This window comes from Castor canadensis, chromosome 8, assembly GCF_047511655.1.
Source record: "Castor canadensis chromosome 8, mCasCan1.hap1v2, whole genome shotgun sequence".
In the NCBI taxonomy this organism is placed as follows: domain Eukaryota; kingdom Metazoa; phylum Chordata; class Mammalia; order Rodentia; family Castoridae; genus Castor; species Castor canadensis.
In genome coordinates this window covers 17,452,165-17,464,823 of record NC_133393.1, presented here as the reverse complement: position 1 = coordinate 17,464,823, position 12,659 = coordinate 17,452,165, and the positions used below count along the sequence as shown (strand labels likewise).

General features: G+C 38.6%; 1 protein-coding gene across 1 annotated transcript in view; it reads left to right on the top strand.

Moving 5' to 3' along the window:
- The window catches only part of Dnah8 (dynein axonemal heavy chain 8), a 343,384-nt gene that overhangs the window by 211,987 nt on the left and 118,738 nt on the right, over positions 1-12,659 (top strand). The window contains exons 58-61 of the mRNA XM_074082285.1: positions 6,749-6,858; positions 9,338-9,501; positions 10,346-10,538; positions 12,368-12,490. Of these exons, the coding sequence (XP_073938386.1) occupies positions 6,749-6,858; positions 9,338-9,501; positions 10,346-10,538; positions 12,368-12,490 (590 nt within the window). The remainder of the gene's footprint in view (positions 1-6,748; positions 6,859-9,337; positions 9,502-10,345; positions 10,539-12,367; positions 12,491-12,659) is intronic.

The window sequence follows — 12,659 nt, the reverse complement described above, 5'->3', positions numbered from 1 at the left end:
GGGGTGATCAAGGGTGAACACTGGCTTGCATGGTACTGGGGCAATGTCGTGTTTTCAGTCTTGGGGTCTGTGCATGAATGTTAGCTGTTGGAAACACTCTTCGGGATGATTGATTTATTTAAAAAGATACAGAAAATAAACCAGAAATGAGGCTTGGCAAAGTGAAATAGCTGCCTGGTCAAGGCCATTTCGCTACAGCCAGACAGTGGTGCTATCCCCATGTTCTGATCCCAGACCCCATGCTTCTCGTCATGCACTTGCCCCACAGGATGGAGAAAATCTCAAACACTCAGGAAGCAGAAGGGCCTGATAGGCATCGAGCAGAGCTAACCATGACTTTGGAGGGCAATTTCATGTTTCCCCAGGACAACTCTTCTATAGTCTTTGTGACCGAACCCTCCCCCACCACAGTGTCTTGATAGTATGCTCCCTGCTTCATAAACCTGCTGTGCATTTCTGAACAGATATTTATGTACATATTTCTATGAAATACCATGCCCATATCTGGACACATTACCTACTAGACACTCACTGGAGTGAGCTTGCTTTCTGCAGTCTGAATCAAAGGCATTTTCAGATGTTAAGAATAGTTTATAAACCTACTACCCAGGCTTCCCAAGAGTAAAAAAGTTAGTCACACTCCCATTTTTCTGAGTATTGTTAGGAATGGCTACTTGCCTATCCCAAGCCAAAGTGTCAACTGACTACAGGTCAAGAGATGTGTGAGTACAGGGACAGTAACAATAGCAAAGGCAATGATGGGAAGACAGAAAAAAGAAGGAAACCAGTTTCCCCCCAGTAATAAATTAGTACAGGAACCAGAGGGAAATGAAGAAAACAGATACTAGATCCAGACTCCAACAAAATGAAGGTAAACTATGCCAAAGAACCCAATGAAGCCCACAAGAATAATCTAAAAGAAGAAATACTACAGATAATCAATGGGAATTTTATAGAGATTATACTGGATATGGTCAACCAAAATGTACAGGAGACACTCAAGAAATTCCAAGACAACAAAAATAGAGAATTTGAAAAAGCACAAGAAAAAATAAAAGAAACCATAGAAGCACTGTATAAACACCAAAGTGAAACAAAGAACACGATTAATAAAGAGATAAATGAACTCAGGACGAAAATAGACAACATTAAAGAGGAAACGACTCAGGATATGGAAAACCTCAGAAAAAAGAACGAAACAGAATTGCAAAACAAAATGGAAGGCCAATCCAGCAGAATAGAACAAACAGAAGACAGAATCTCAGAACTCGAAGTTGAAATGGTAATTAAAAACCAAAGAACTGTTAGTTAAACAACTCAAGACCTGTGAAAAGAAAATGCAAGAACTCACTGTCTCCATCAAAATACCAAACCTGAGAATCATGGGCACTAAAGAAGGAGAAGAGGTACAAGCAAAGGGAATGCGTAATATATTCAACAAAATAATAACAGAAAATTTCCCAAATCTAGAGAAATTTATTCCCATACAGATACAAGAGGCCTCCAGAACACCAAACAGACCAGACCAAAATAGATCTATCCCACGGCATATTATCATTAAAAAAACACGTACAGAAACTCAAGAAAGAATATTGAAGGCTGTAAGAGAGAAAAAACAAATAACATACAAAGGTAAACCCATCAAAATCACAGCAGACTTCTCAACAGAAACATTAAAAGCAAGTAGAGCTTGGGGTGAGGTCTTCCAGGCACTGAATGAAAATAACTTCAACCCTAGGGTACTCTACCCAGCAAAACTATCATTCAAAATAGATGGAGCAATAAAAGTCTTCCATGATAAGCAGAAACTAAAACAATATATGACCAAAAGCCACCACTACAAAAGATTCTTCAAGGGATTCTGCACATAGAAAGTGAAACCCAACATAACCATGAAAGGGCAGGCAGCACCAAACTACAGGAAAAGAAAAAGCAAGAAAGTAGAGAGTAACCTCAAAATAGGTACACACAATCAAATCTTCAAACAACTAACAACTAAATGACAGGAATCACCATATACCTATCAGTACTAACACTTAATGTTAATGGACTTAATTCCCCCATCAAAAGGCACCGTTTGACAAACTGGATTAAAAAGGAAGATCCAACAATTTGTTGCTTACAGGAGACTCATCTCACCGACAGAAATAAGCATAGGCTTAGGATGAAAGGCTGGAAGAAGATTTACCAAGTCAATGGCCCCTGAAAACAGGCATGAATAGCAATACTTATCTCTGACAAAGTAGACTTCAAACCTACATTGATCAAACGAGACAAAGAAGGACATTCCATACTAATAAAAGGGGAAATAGACCAAAAGGAAATAACAATTATCAACCTATATGCACCCAATGTCAACGCACCCAGTTTCATCAAACATACCCTGAAAGACCTAAAAGCATATATTAACTCCAACACAGTGGTCGTGGGAGACTTTAACACCCCACTATCATCAATAGATAGGTCATCCAAACAAAAAATCAATAAAGAAATCCTAGATCTAAAATATACAATAGATCAAATGGACCTAGTTGATGTCTACAGAACATTTCATCCAACTTCTACACAATATATACATTCTTCTCAGCAGCCCATGGAACCTTCTCCAAAATAGATCATATCCTAGGGTACAAAGCAAGCCTCAGCAAATATAAGAAAATAGAAATAATCCCATGTATTCTATCTAATCACAATGCAATAAAACTAGAACTCAACAACAAAAATAAAGAAAAAAACCATGCAAACAGCTTGAAAGTGAATAACTCATTGCTTAATGAACAATGGCTTATTGATGAAATAAAAGAGGAAATTAAAAAGTTCCTGGAATTCAATGAAAATGAAAACACAACCTTCCGGAGTCTATGGGACACAGCAAAGGCAGTCCTGAGAGGAAAGTTTATAGCCATGAGTGCATATATTAAAAAGACTGAAAGATCTCAAATCAATGACCTAATGATACATCTCAAACTCCTAGAAAAACAAGAACAAGCAAATCCCAAAACAAATAGGAGAGAAATAATGAAAATGAGAGCTGAAATCAATGAAATAGAAACAAAAAAAAAAGTACAAAGAATTAATGAAACAAAAAGTTGGTTCTTTGAAAAAATAAGCAAGATCGATAGAACCCTGGTAAACCTGACTAAAATGAGGAGAGAAAAAACCCAAATTAGTAAAATCAGGAATGCAAAAGGGGAGATAACAACAAACACCAAGGAAGTCCAGGAAATCAGAGACTACTTCGAGAATCTATATTCAAATAAATTCGAAAATCTTAAAAGAAATGGACAGATTTCTAGATACTTATGACCATCCAAAACTGAACCAAGAGGACATTAATCACCTGAATAGATCTATAACACAAAATGAAATTGAAGTATCAATCAAGAGTTTCCCTAAAAAGAAAAGTCCAGGACCTGATGGATTCTCTGCTGAATTCTATCAGACCTTTAAAGAACTGATACCAACCCTCCTTAAACTGTTCCACGAAATAGAAAGGGAAGGAAAACTGCCTAACACATTTTATGAAGCTAGTATCACACTTATCCCAAAACCAGGCAAAGACACCTCCAAAAAGGAGAACTATAGGCCAATCTCCCTAATGAACATTGATGCAAAAATCCTCAATAAAATAATGGCAAACCGAATTCAACAACACATCAAAAAGATTATTCACCACGACCAAGTAGGCTTCGTCCCAGGAATGCAGAGTGGTTCAACATATGAAAATCAATAAATGTAATAAACCACATTAATAGAAGCAAAGACAAAAACCACTTGATCATCTCAATAGATGCAGGAAAAGCCTTTAATAAGATCCAACACCATTTCATGATAAAAGCTCTAAGAAAACTAGGAATAGAAGGAAAGTATCTCAACATTATAACAGCTATATATGACACACCTACAGCCAGCATTATACTTAACGGAGGAAAACTAAAACCATTCCCTCTAAAATCAGGAACTAGACAAGGATGCCCACTACCTCCACTACTGGAATTCCTAGCCAGAGCAATTAGGCAAGAAGAAGGAATAAAAGGAATACAAATAGGTAAAGAAACTGTCAAAATATTCCTATTTGCAGACAATATGATCCTATACCTTAAAGACACAAAAAACTCTACTCAGAAGCTTCTAGACATCATCAATAGCTAGAGCAAGGTAGCAGAATATAAAATCAACGTAGAAAAATCATTAACGTTTCTATATTAATAATGAAGAAACTGAGAAAGAATATATGAAAACAATTCCATTTACAATAGCCTCAAAAAAAAATCAAATACCTAGGTGTAAACCTAACAAAAGATGTGAAAGACCTCTACAAGGAAAACTATACACTTCTGAAGAAAAAGATTGGGGAAGACTATAGAAAGTAGAGAGATCTCCCATGCCCATGGATTGGTAGAATCAACATAGTAAAATGGTCGATACTCCCAAAAGTAATCTACATGTTTAATGCAATTCCATGAAAATCCCAATGACATTCATCAAAGAGTTTGAAAAATCTAGCGTTAAATTTATATGGAAACACAAGAGGCCACGAATAGCCAAGGCAATACTCAGTCAAAAGAAAATGCTGGAGGTATCACAATACCTGACTTCAAACTATATTACAAAGCAATAGCAATAAAAACAGCATGGTACTGGCACAAAAACAGACATGAAGACCAGTGGAACAGAATAGACGACCCAGCTATGAAGCCACACAACTATAACCAACTTGTCTTTGACAAAGGCGCTAAAAATATACGATGGAGAAAAGACAGCCTCTTCAACAAAAACTGCTGGGAAAACTGGTTAGCAGTCTGCAAAGAACTGAAACTAGATCCATGTATATCACCCTATACCAATATTAACTCAAAATGGATCAAGGATCTTAATATCAGACCCCAAACTCTAAAGTTGGTATAGGAAAGAGTAGGAACTACTTTGGAACTAATAGGTATAGGCAAGAACTTTCTCAACAGAGTCCCAGCAGTTCAGCAACTAAGAGATAGCATAGATAAATGGGACTTCATAAAACTAAAAAGCTTCTGCTGAACAAAAGAAATGGTCTCTAAACTGAAGAGACCACACACAGAGTGGGAGAAAATATTTGCCAGCTACACATCAGACAAAGGACTGATAACCAGAATATATAGGGAACTCAAAAAACTAAATTCTCCCCAAATTAATGAACCAATAAAGAAATGGGCAAGTGAACTAAACAGAACTTTCTCAAAAGAAGAAATTCAAATGGCCAAAAAACACATGAAAAAATGCTCACCATCCCTAACAATAAAGGAAATGCAAATTAAAACCACACTAAGATTCCACCTCACCCCTGTTAGAATAGCCATCGTTAGCAACACCACTAACAACAGGTGTTGGAGAGGATGCGGGTGAAAAAGGAACCTTCTTACACTGCTGGTGGGAATGTAAACTAGTACAACCACTCTGGAAAAAAATTTGGAGGCTGCTTAAAAATCTAAATATAGATCTACCATATGATCCAGCAATACCACTCTTGGGGATATACCCAAAAGACTGTGACTCAGGTTACTCCAGAGGCACCTGCACACCCATGTTTATTGCAGCACTATTCACAATAGCCAAGTTATGGAAACAGCCAAGATTCTACTTTACTGACGAGTGGATTAAGAAAATGTGGTATTTATTCTTAATGGAATTTTATGTAGCCATGAAGAAGAATGAAATGTTATCATTCGCTGGTAAATGGATGGAACTGGAGAACATCATTCTGAGTGAGGTTAGCCTGGCCCAAAATGTGGACATTAGATTAAGGGCAAACACAACAATGGGATTGGACTTTGATCACATGATAAAGTGAGAGCACAGGAGGGAGGTATGAGGATTGGTAAGTCACCCAAAAATCTAGATAGCATTTGTTGCCCTCAATGCAGAGAAACTAATGCAGATACTTTAAAGTTACAGAGGCCAATAGGAGAAGGGGACCAGGAACTAGAGAAAAGGTTAGTTCGAGAAGAATTAATTTAGAAGGTAACACACATGTACAGGAAATTAATGCGAGTCAGCTCCCTGTATATCTATCCTTATCTCAACTAGCAAAAACCCTTGGTCCTTCCTATTATTGCTTATACTCTCTTCAACAAAAATAGAGATAAGGGCAAAATAGTTTCTGCCTGGAAGTGAAGGTGTGGGGGGGAGGGGGTGTGGGAGAATTAAGGGAGGGGGTGGGGGGAAGGGGGGTGAAATGACCCAAACATTGTATGCACATATGAATAAAATTAAAAAATAAAAAATAAAAAAAAGAGATGTGTGTTCTAACTCCAGTCTGTAAACAACCAATCCATGTGACCTTGAACAATTTGCTTTGCCTGTCTGGGTCTGTCTCCTTGGTAAGGTGAAGAAATCAGGTCTAAGCCCTTCCAAGCTCTCATATGCTCCAGGTGAATGCTGACTTACAGTCTCCAGAGCCAGGCTGCCTGGGTTCAAGTTTCAGGTTCACCTGTATGCCAACTCTGTACCCATGAGCAAATTACTAAGCTCATGATAAACTGGGGATAATAATAAGAATAATCTATGTCCTATCCTTTCTCGTCGGATGTTGGGGGGGTTACGTGAGCTATTATATAACATACTTATAACTGAGCTCGGCTGGGACACTTGCTGACTCCCAGTCTTAGCTAATCCATTGAGAAAAATTCTTAACCTCCTCTGCTTAGTCAGTCTGTCTTGTGATGACTCATTAATCTTTTAGTAAACTTGTACCTTCTTGTTTATTTTCCAGGAATTATTGGCTGTGGCTACTTCGATCCTTGTAGAAAGTTCAAACCTAAGATATGTGAGATGGTTGGGCAGCTAGTCTCCGTGGGAAGAGTGTTGTGGCAGTGGACTAAGGTATGGTATGGTTTATTACAGTGTGCCATTTTTAAAAAGTCAACTCTTCTTCAGCCTTGTTTCGTGTCATGGCTCATTAAGTTATGATAACATCAATTTGGTAACATTTTCTGGAAAAAACAAATTAGGTGCTCAAATAGATTCATGACCCCTTTTCCTTGCAGGGAGCAAACATTCTGACCGAATGTTTCCATATGTATGTGGTATTAACTAGAAACCAGACACGACATCCAAGAAAAAGCAGAATTTTTGCTGAAATGAGAACACTGCTTTTCCACTTGTGACTCTGATTTGTGATTTTGTTTGTACATCTGCCTTATTTTGTCAAACCACGTCAGAGGCACAAATGAGTACTGATCAGTTAATACATGGAGCCTGAAGCTTCTCAGCTGCCTAAGTCTTGAAGTCTAACTTGTCTGTTTCTTGGAGTAAATGGATAGAATTCAAACACAAGTCAGTGCCCTACAAAAAGCTCAGGAAGCCAGATGAGTGTCATCAGATGCCTGAAGAAGTACTCTAAGAGTAGGTCTGAAATAGAAACAAGGTTGATACATTTGCCAAAAAGTAGTGGAGGACTTGAGAAAGAGCTGTGCTAATTGAGCATATGTTCAGTAAGGCAGAGGCATGCGTCTGGGCGATGCTTATGTCCTTGGAAACCTGGCATATGCCAGGCTTTGGTTCCTGAGTGCACTGGGGGAATTCTGGACACAGGGTTGTCAGGAGCGGAATTGGGTGTTTCCTATGAAATGCTCTTCTGTGCAGCTTCCTTCAGTGATCAGCTCTGGGCACAGGGTCCTGCTGCTAGCCACACAGGGTCTTTGCTTTGCCTCTTTTAAAGAAACTGAAACCTGAATGGCAGGGTCTGAGTATCTGAGATAGTTGTCTCTGGTAAGATCCATGTGTTTTTCAGTAGGAATATTATTTAGTTTAATGTGCTTATATATGTACTTTTCTGAAAAACTCTAGTCTTGCAGGTGTCTCATTGTCACTTTCCTTTGTCATGTGAAGGGTTGCTGGGTTGTACTTCCTCACCAGTTTTTAACTCTTCAACCCATTTTGCACATGCTTCTATTCCCCCTGCTCTTACCACGGTCCCCAAAGACCTTGATCCATTTCCTTTTTCCTCTTATTTGACTTTTTTAGGGCTTTTGACCTCAATGGTCCTCTAAAACATTTCCTTCTCTTGACTTCAGAGGGTCCCCAGGCCCCTGCTTTCCCTCCTACCTCACCAGCTACCTTTTTTAAGTTTCCTCCTTTCCTTCCATCCTCTAAATACTGGAATGCTCTTGGTCTGCATGCTGAGCCTCCTCTGTGTCTTTGTTCTTTGCCTGGTGTTCTCATCCAGCTGCAAGGCTGTAAACATCTGTATGCTGATGACTTCCGTCCTTCTACCTCAGTCCCCCTCCCCCCTCCCTCCTTAGCTCTACACTGATTCTAACTCAAAGTTAGCATGTATGGACATGCTATAGAACTCTTAAATGTCCTGAAACAGGATGCTCTTTTAGATTTTTGTAACTTAGTTAACTGCAACACCAGTTATGTTGCTTCTCAGGCTGAAAGTGGGGACCACTGTGCACCACCTTTGATTTTTCCGTCTTATCACTTACATCTTCTCCCTCAGCAAGTCTCAGTGACTTCATCATGGCTGATTTAGCTGCCTTATGGAGTCTTCCTGAGAGCAGTAGGAGGTACTCAAACAAAGGAAAAAAAAAAGAGCAATCTTCTTCCCTCCCCACTGCCAAATAAGCAGACTCCTTTGTATTGTTTCTTCAAATCTCCTATCTTCATAAGGCACTCTTTCAATTCATTATTGCCTGTGTATCACCTTACCTTTACACAAGTGAGAAAAAAAATAAGAAAGTAAAAAAAAAATTAAAGGGAAATATTAGAAGAGAAAGAAAAAGGCAGGGTAATAAACAATGAGAAGAAGAGGGAGAAAAAGGATTAAAAAATTTTTTAATGGTTGTCAGTCACCAATAGCTGCCATGGTAGCCATCTTCTACCATAAGAAAAAAAGTGCTATTTTCACATATTTGTAATATAAATGTATGTTTTATATTACCTTGCATGGAACTGAGCGAAGAAGGAAAATGAAAGGTCATTGATTAAAAATAACACTTTTTTCCATCTCATCTACCCATGCTAACTACGATTTTAACTTGAACTGTGAATTAGCCTATAAAAATTTCTCTACAAACTCTTTGGAGTACCTTTTCAATAGAGGAAGGGCTTATTCTAGGAATAGGTACTGAACGAAGCATTTTCTGTCCTGAATTAATTGTGTGGGGAGTTTGCTTTTTATCCCCAGGATGATGGTTATTTTTACTTTCAAAGTGGTAACTACCTTTATTCATTGTTAGCATGGCTTTCAACATGTAGAGTTCTCCCTTTATTGGTATGGGTTTGCTTTCTTAGAATTCTAGAAGTTGGTAGAGATAGTAAACAGCTTAATTGAGAGTATTTTTTTTTTCATTTCTAGGTGAAGATGCTGCCAACTCCTTCAAAGTTTCACTACATCTTCAACCTTCGAGATCTTTCCAGAATTTGGCAAGGAATGTTAACTGTAAAAGCTGAAGAGTGTGACTCCCTTGCTCTTCTCATGTCACTTTTCAAACATGAATGCAACAGAGTGATTGCAGACAGGTGTATATCATAGCACTGGAGTTTAAATGTATAACCTAAGACATTTATACAGCCTCAATAATTCTTGCAAAATATCTACTCAGGCCAGGAGAGTAAGGAGTATTGTCTCAGTTTTCTGTGGGGCTTGTAAAGTAATTGAGGGTATTTCCTGGCTAGCAGTCACCTTAAGAAAATGTTCTGCTACTTTACTGAAGGACCATTGCAACAACACATCTTTATAAATCGTCACATCAGAATTCACAAAATGCAGCAGCAGATTTTAGTTGTGCATATTTTGTGGAAAATGTGAGTTCTTTGTAGCTTTTGCATGGTGAGATCTGGTTTCACCCTGTTAAAGTTAAATTCTATCATCTTTCTGAGCCCCAGTCTCCTCATCTGTAATAAGTGGAGGACAACGCCAGTCTCACAAAGCTGTAAGTGTCCCACACATAGGTGGTCCTTGCCAAATGTTAGTCTCCCTTCTTCCCTTCTTCCCCTCTTCCCTCTGTGACATTGCCATTCTGAAGAGGACCTTCGCGCACCATGAGTCCACAAACCCGGAGAGAGGACACTTGCCTGACCTTGAATGCCACATCTGCATTTCTCTTGCAAGTTTTAGGCACTGTTGACCTCACTGAAGTGACTCATGTGTATTTTCTATGAGTAGGAACTGTCTTGATGGGTTGTGTTCTTATCCAAAAGCACTATAGTAGTGTTCCCTGTCCTGAGGTGAGGAAGCTGCAGGGTTGGGCCAGAGAGAGAGAGAGAGAGAGAGAGAGAGAGAGAGAGAGGGGTAAGGGAGGTTGGGTGGAGGGAGGCTGAGATCACATTCAGTTTCATTCCTACTGGTACCTTTTCCTTGTAGATTCATTACTTCTGAAGATGAGCAATGGTTTAATATAAATCTCATCCGTGCCATTGAAGAAAATATCAGCCCAGAGGCGGCATCCTGTATCCTCCCGGAGCCATATTTTGTGGACTTCCTCCGAGACATGCCGGAGCCGACTGGGGATGAGCCTGAAGACACTTTGTTTGAAGTGCCCAAAATCTATGAGCTGGTATCCATTTTCATATCTTAAAAGAGTTTTCAGATCACTCACCTCACTAGCTGTTTCCCTGTGCACCTAAATCCCACCATGGTGTTTCTGTACCTCCTGACTTATTTATGGGTTGTGATTCTTGGTTCTTATACACCAAGTAAAATATTTCCTCCAAAGACATTTAGAAATGATCCCATTAAAGTCCGATACAAAACACGTACGTCTACTGTCACCACTTTATTTAAGATTGCTTTGAAAGTTCTAGGGAATTTAACAGAATGACAGAAATAGATACTACTACCAGATAGGGAGCCCCCAACCCCAATTATTGGTAGATGATATGATTATCTAATTATATAATCCAAGAGAATTTAAAATTTGTTCTAACTAATAAGAATTCATTTAGATGATCAAGTGTTAAATAAATATGAAACTCTAGAATGATCTTGCACAGCAGGGACTGGCAAGTTAGACTTGTGGGCCATGTTTTTTGCCCACTGAGTGTTTTTGTTAGAGACAGGAGCTAAGCAGAGTTTTAATGGGTAGAAAAAACTCAAAAGAAGAATAATACTGTGTGACATATAATGACTTTATAGAATTCAAATTTCGGTGTTTCTAAGTAAGGTTTTACTGGAACACAGCCAGTGCCTCTGTTTACAGATCTGTGGCTGCTGTTGTACCCCAGGGTAGAGTGGACCAATTGCAGCAGAGCCATGAGGGGCCACAAACCCCAGAATATCATACCCCTTATGGAAAGTTTGCACACCCTTGCCAACCATCACAAGATAGAAAATGTAGCATGATAAGAGATGTAGGAATCAGCATGATAAAACTCTACAAATGAATATATAGATTTAATGAAATCAACATAGAGTCTATAAACAGGATGCCAAAGGGATTTTCTTTTAAAGAAAAACTAAGTCACATAAAAAAGTAATTCTAAAGTGCACATAGAGCAAATGCTTAAAGGGGGAGGAACAATTAGTATAACAAGGTGGATGAGTTTTTATTTCAGATCAGCAAAGACTTGGGGGTTCAACTAAACTACATCAACTATGTAAAACTAATGTATATTTTTAAAAAGCTATAAACAGTATGAAAGCAACTTAAGTCTGAGGAAATTATTTATGACATTCTACCATCAATTAGCATGTATAGGAATTGGTGTTGGGCCTCTTGAAGGGAAAGGTCAGAAATTATTTCTTACTGGAGATCAATTAATGATGTTAGGTTTCAGGCCTCAGAAAAATGGAAATAAGTAAACGTAGGTTAAGGCATGACAAATCTCTGGACATTCATAAGGTTTAAAAAGTTTTGTTTTGTTTTGTTTTTTTGGTATTGGGCCTCAGTGCTTGCTAGGCAGACCCTCTACCACTTGAGCCATACCTCCCAGTCCTTTTTTGCTTTAGTTTTTTTTTTGGATAGGGTCTTGAGTTTTTGCCTTGGATAGGGTCTTGGGGTCTGGGCTTGGACCTTGATTCTCCTACCTATGCTTGCTGCGTAGCTGAGATTATCGACATGAACTACCATGCCTGACTTGTTTGTTGAGAATGGGGTTTTGCTAACATTTCACCTAGGCTGGCCTTGAATTCCAATCCTCCTTATCTCCACCTTGAGTAGCTGGGATTATAGACATGAGCCTCCATACCCACCTAAAAAGCTTTTTTTTAAAAATTACTTTAAAGACTGGAGAAATGGCTCAAGTAGTACAGTGCCTGCCTAGCAAGCATACGCCCTGAATCGAAACTCCAGTACTGCCAAACTGATGATGATAATAATAATAAAAACAACTACTTTTGAGAGTATTTGGGTCTTCAATATTATTTTTCTCTCTCTCCCACCTGTAGGTGCCATCCTTTGAATTTCTGTGTGAAAAACTCCAGTCTTACCAGAAGCAGTTTAATGAAATTATTAGAGGAACATCTCTTGACCTGGTGTTTTTTAAGGATGCAATGACTCATCTTATTAAGGTTCTAACTTGACTATTTTCTGCAATGACTAGGTGGTGTCAAAGCTTGGGAAACCTCATAGGTGAACTTACTGTGAGAGAATAAATGTATACTCCTGGGTAGTAGATAGAAGAGTCTATCTTAGTTAGATAAATTTTCTGTCAGAAGACAAGGCCTTAAAAAAAAACAA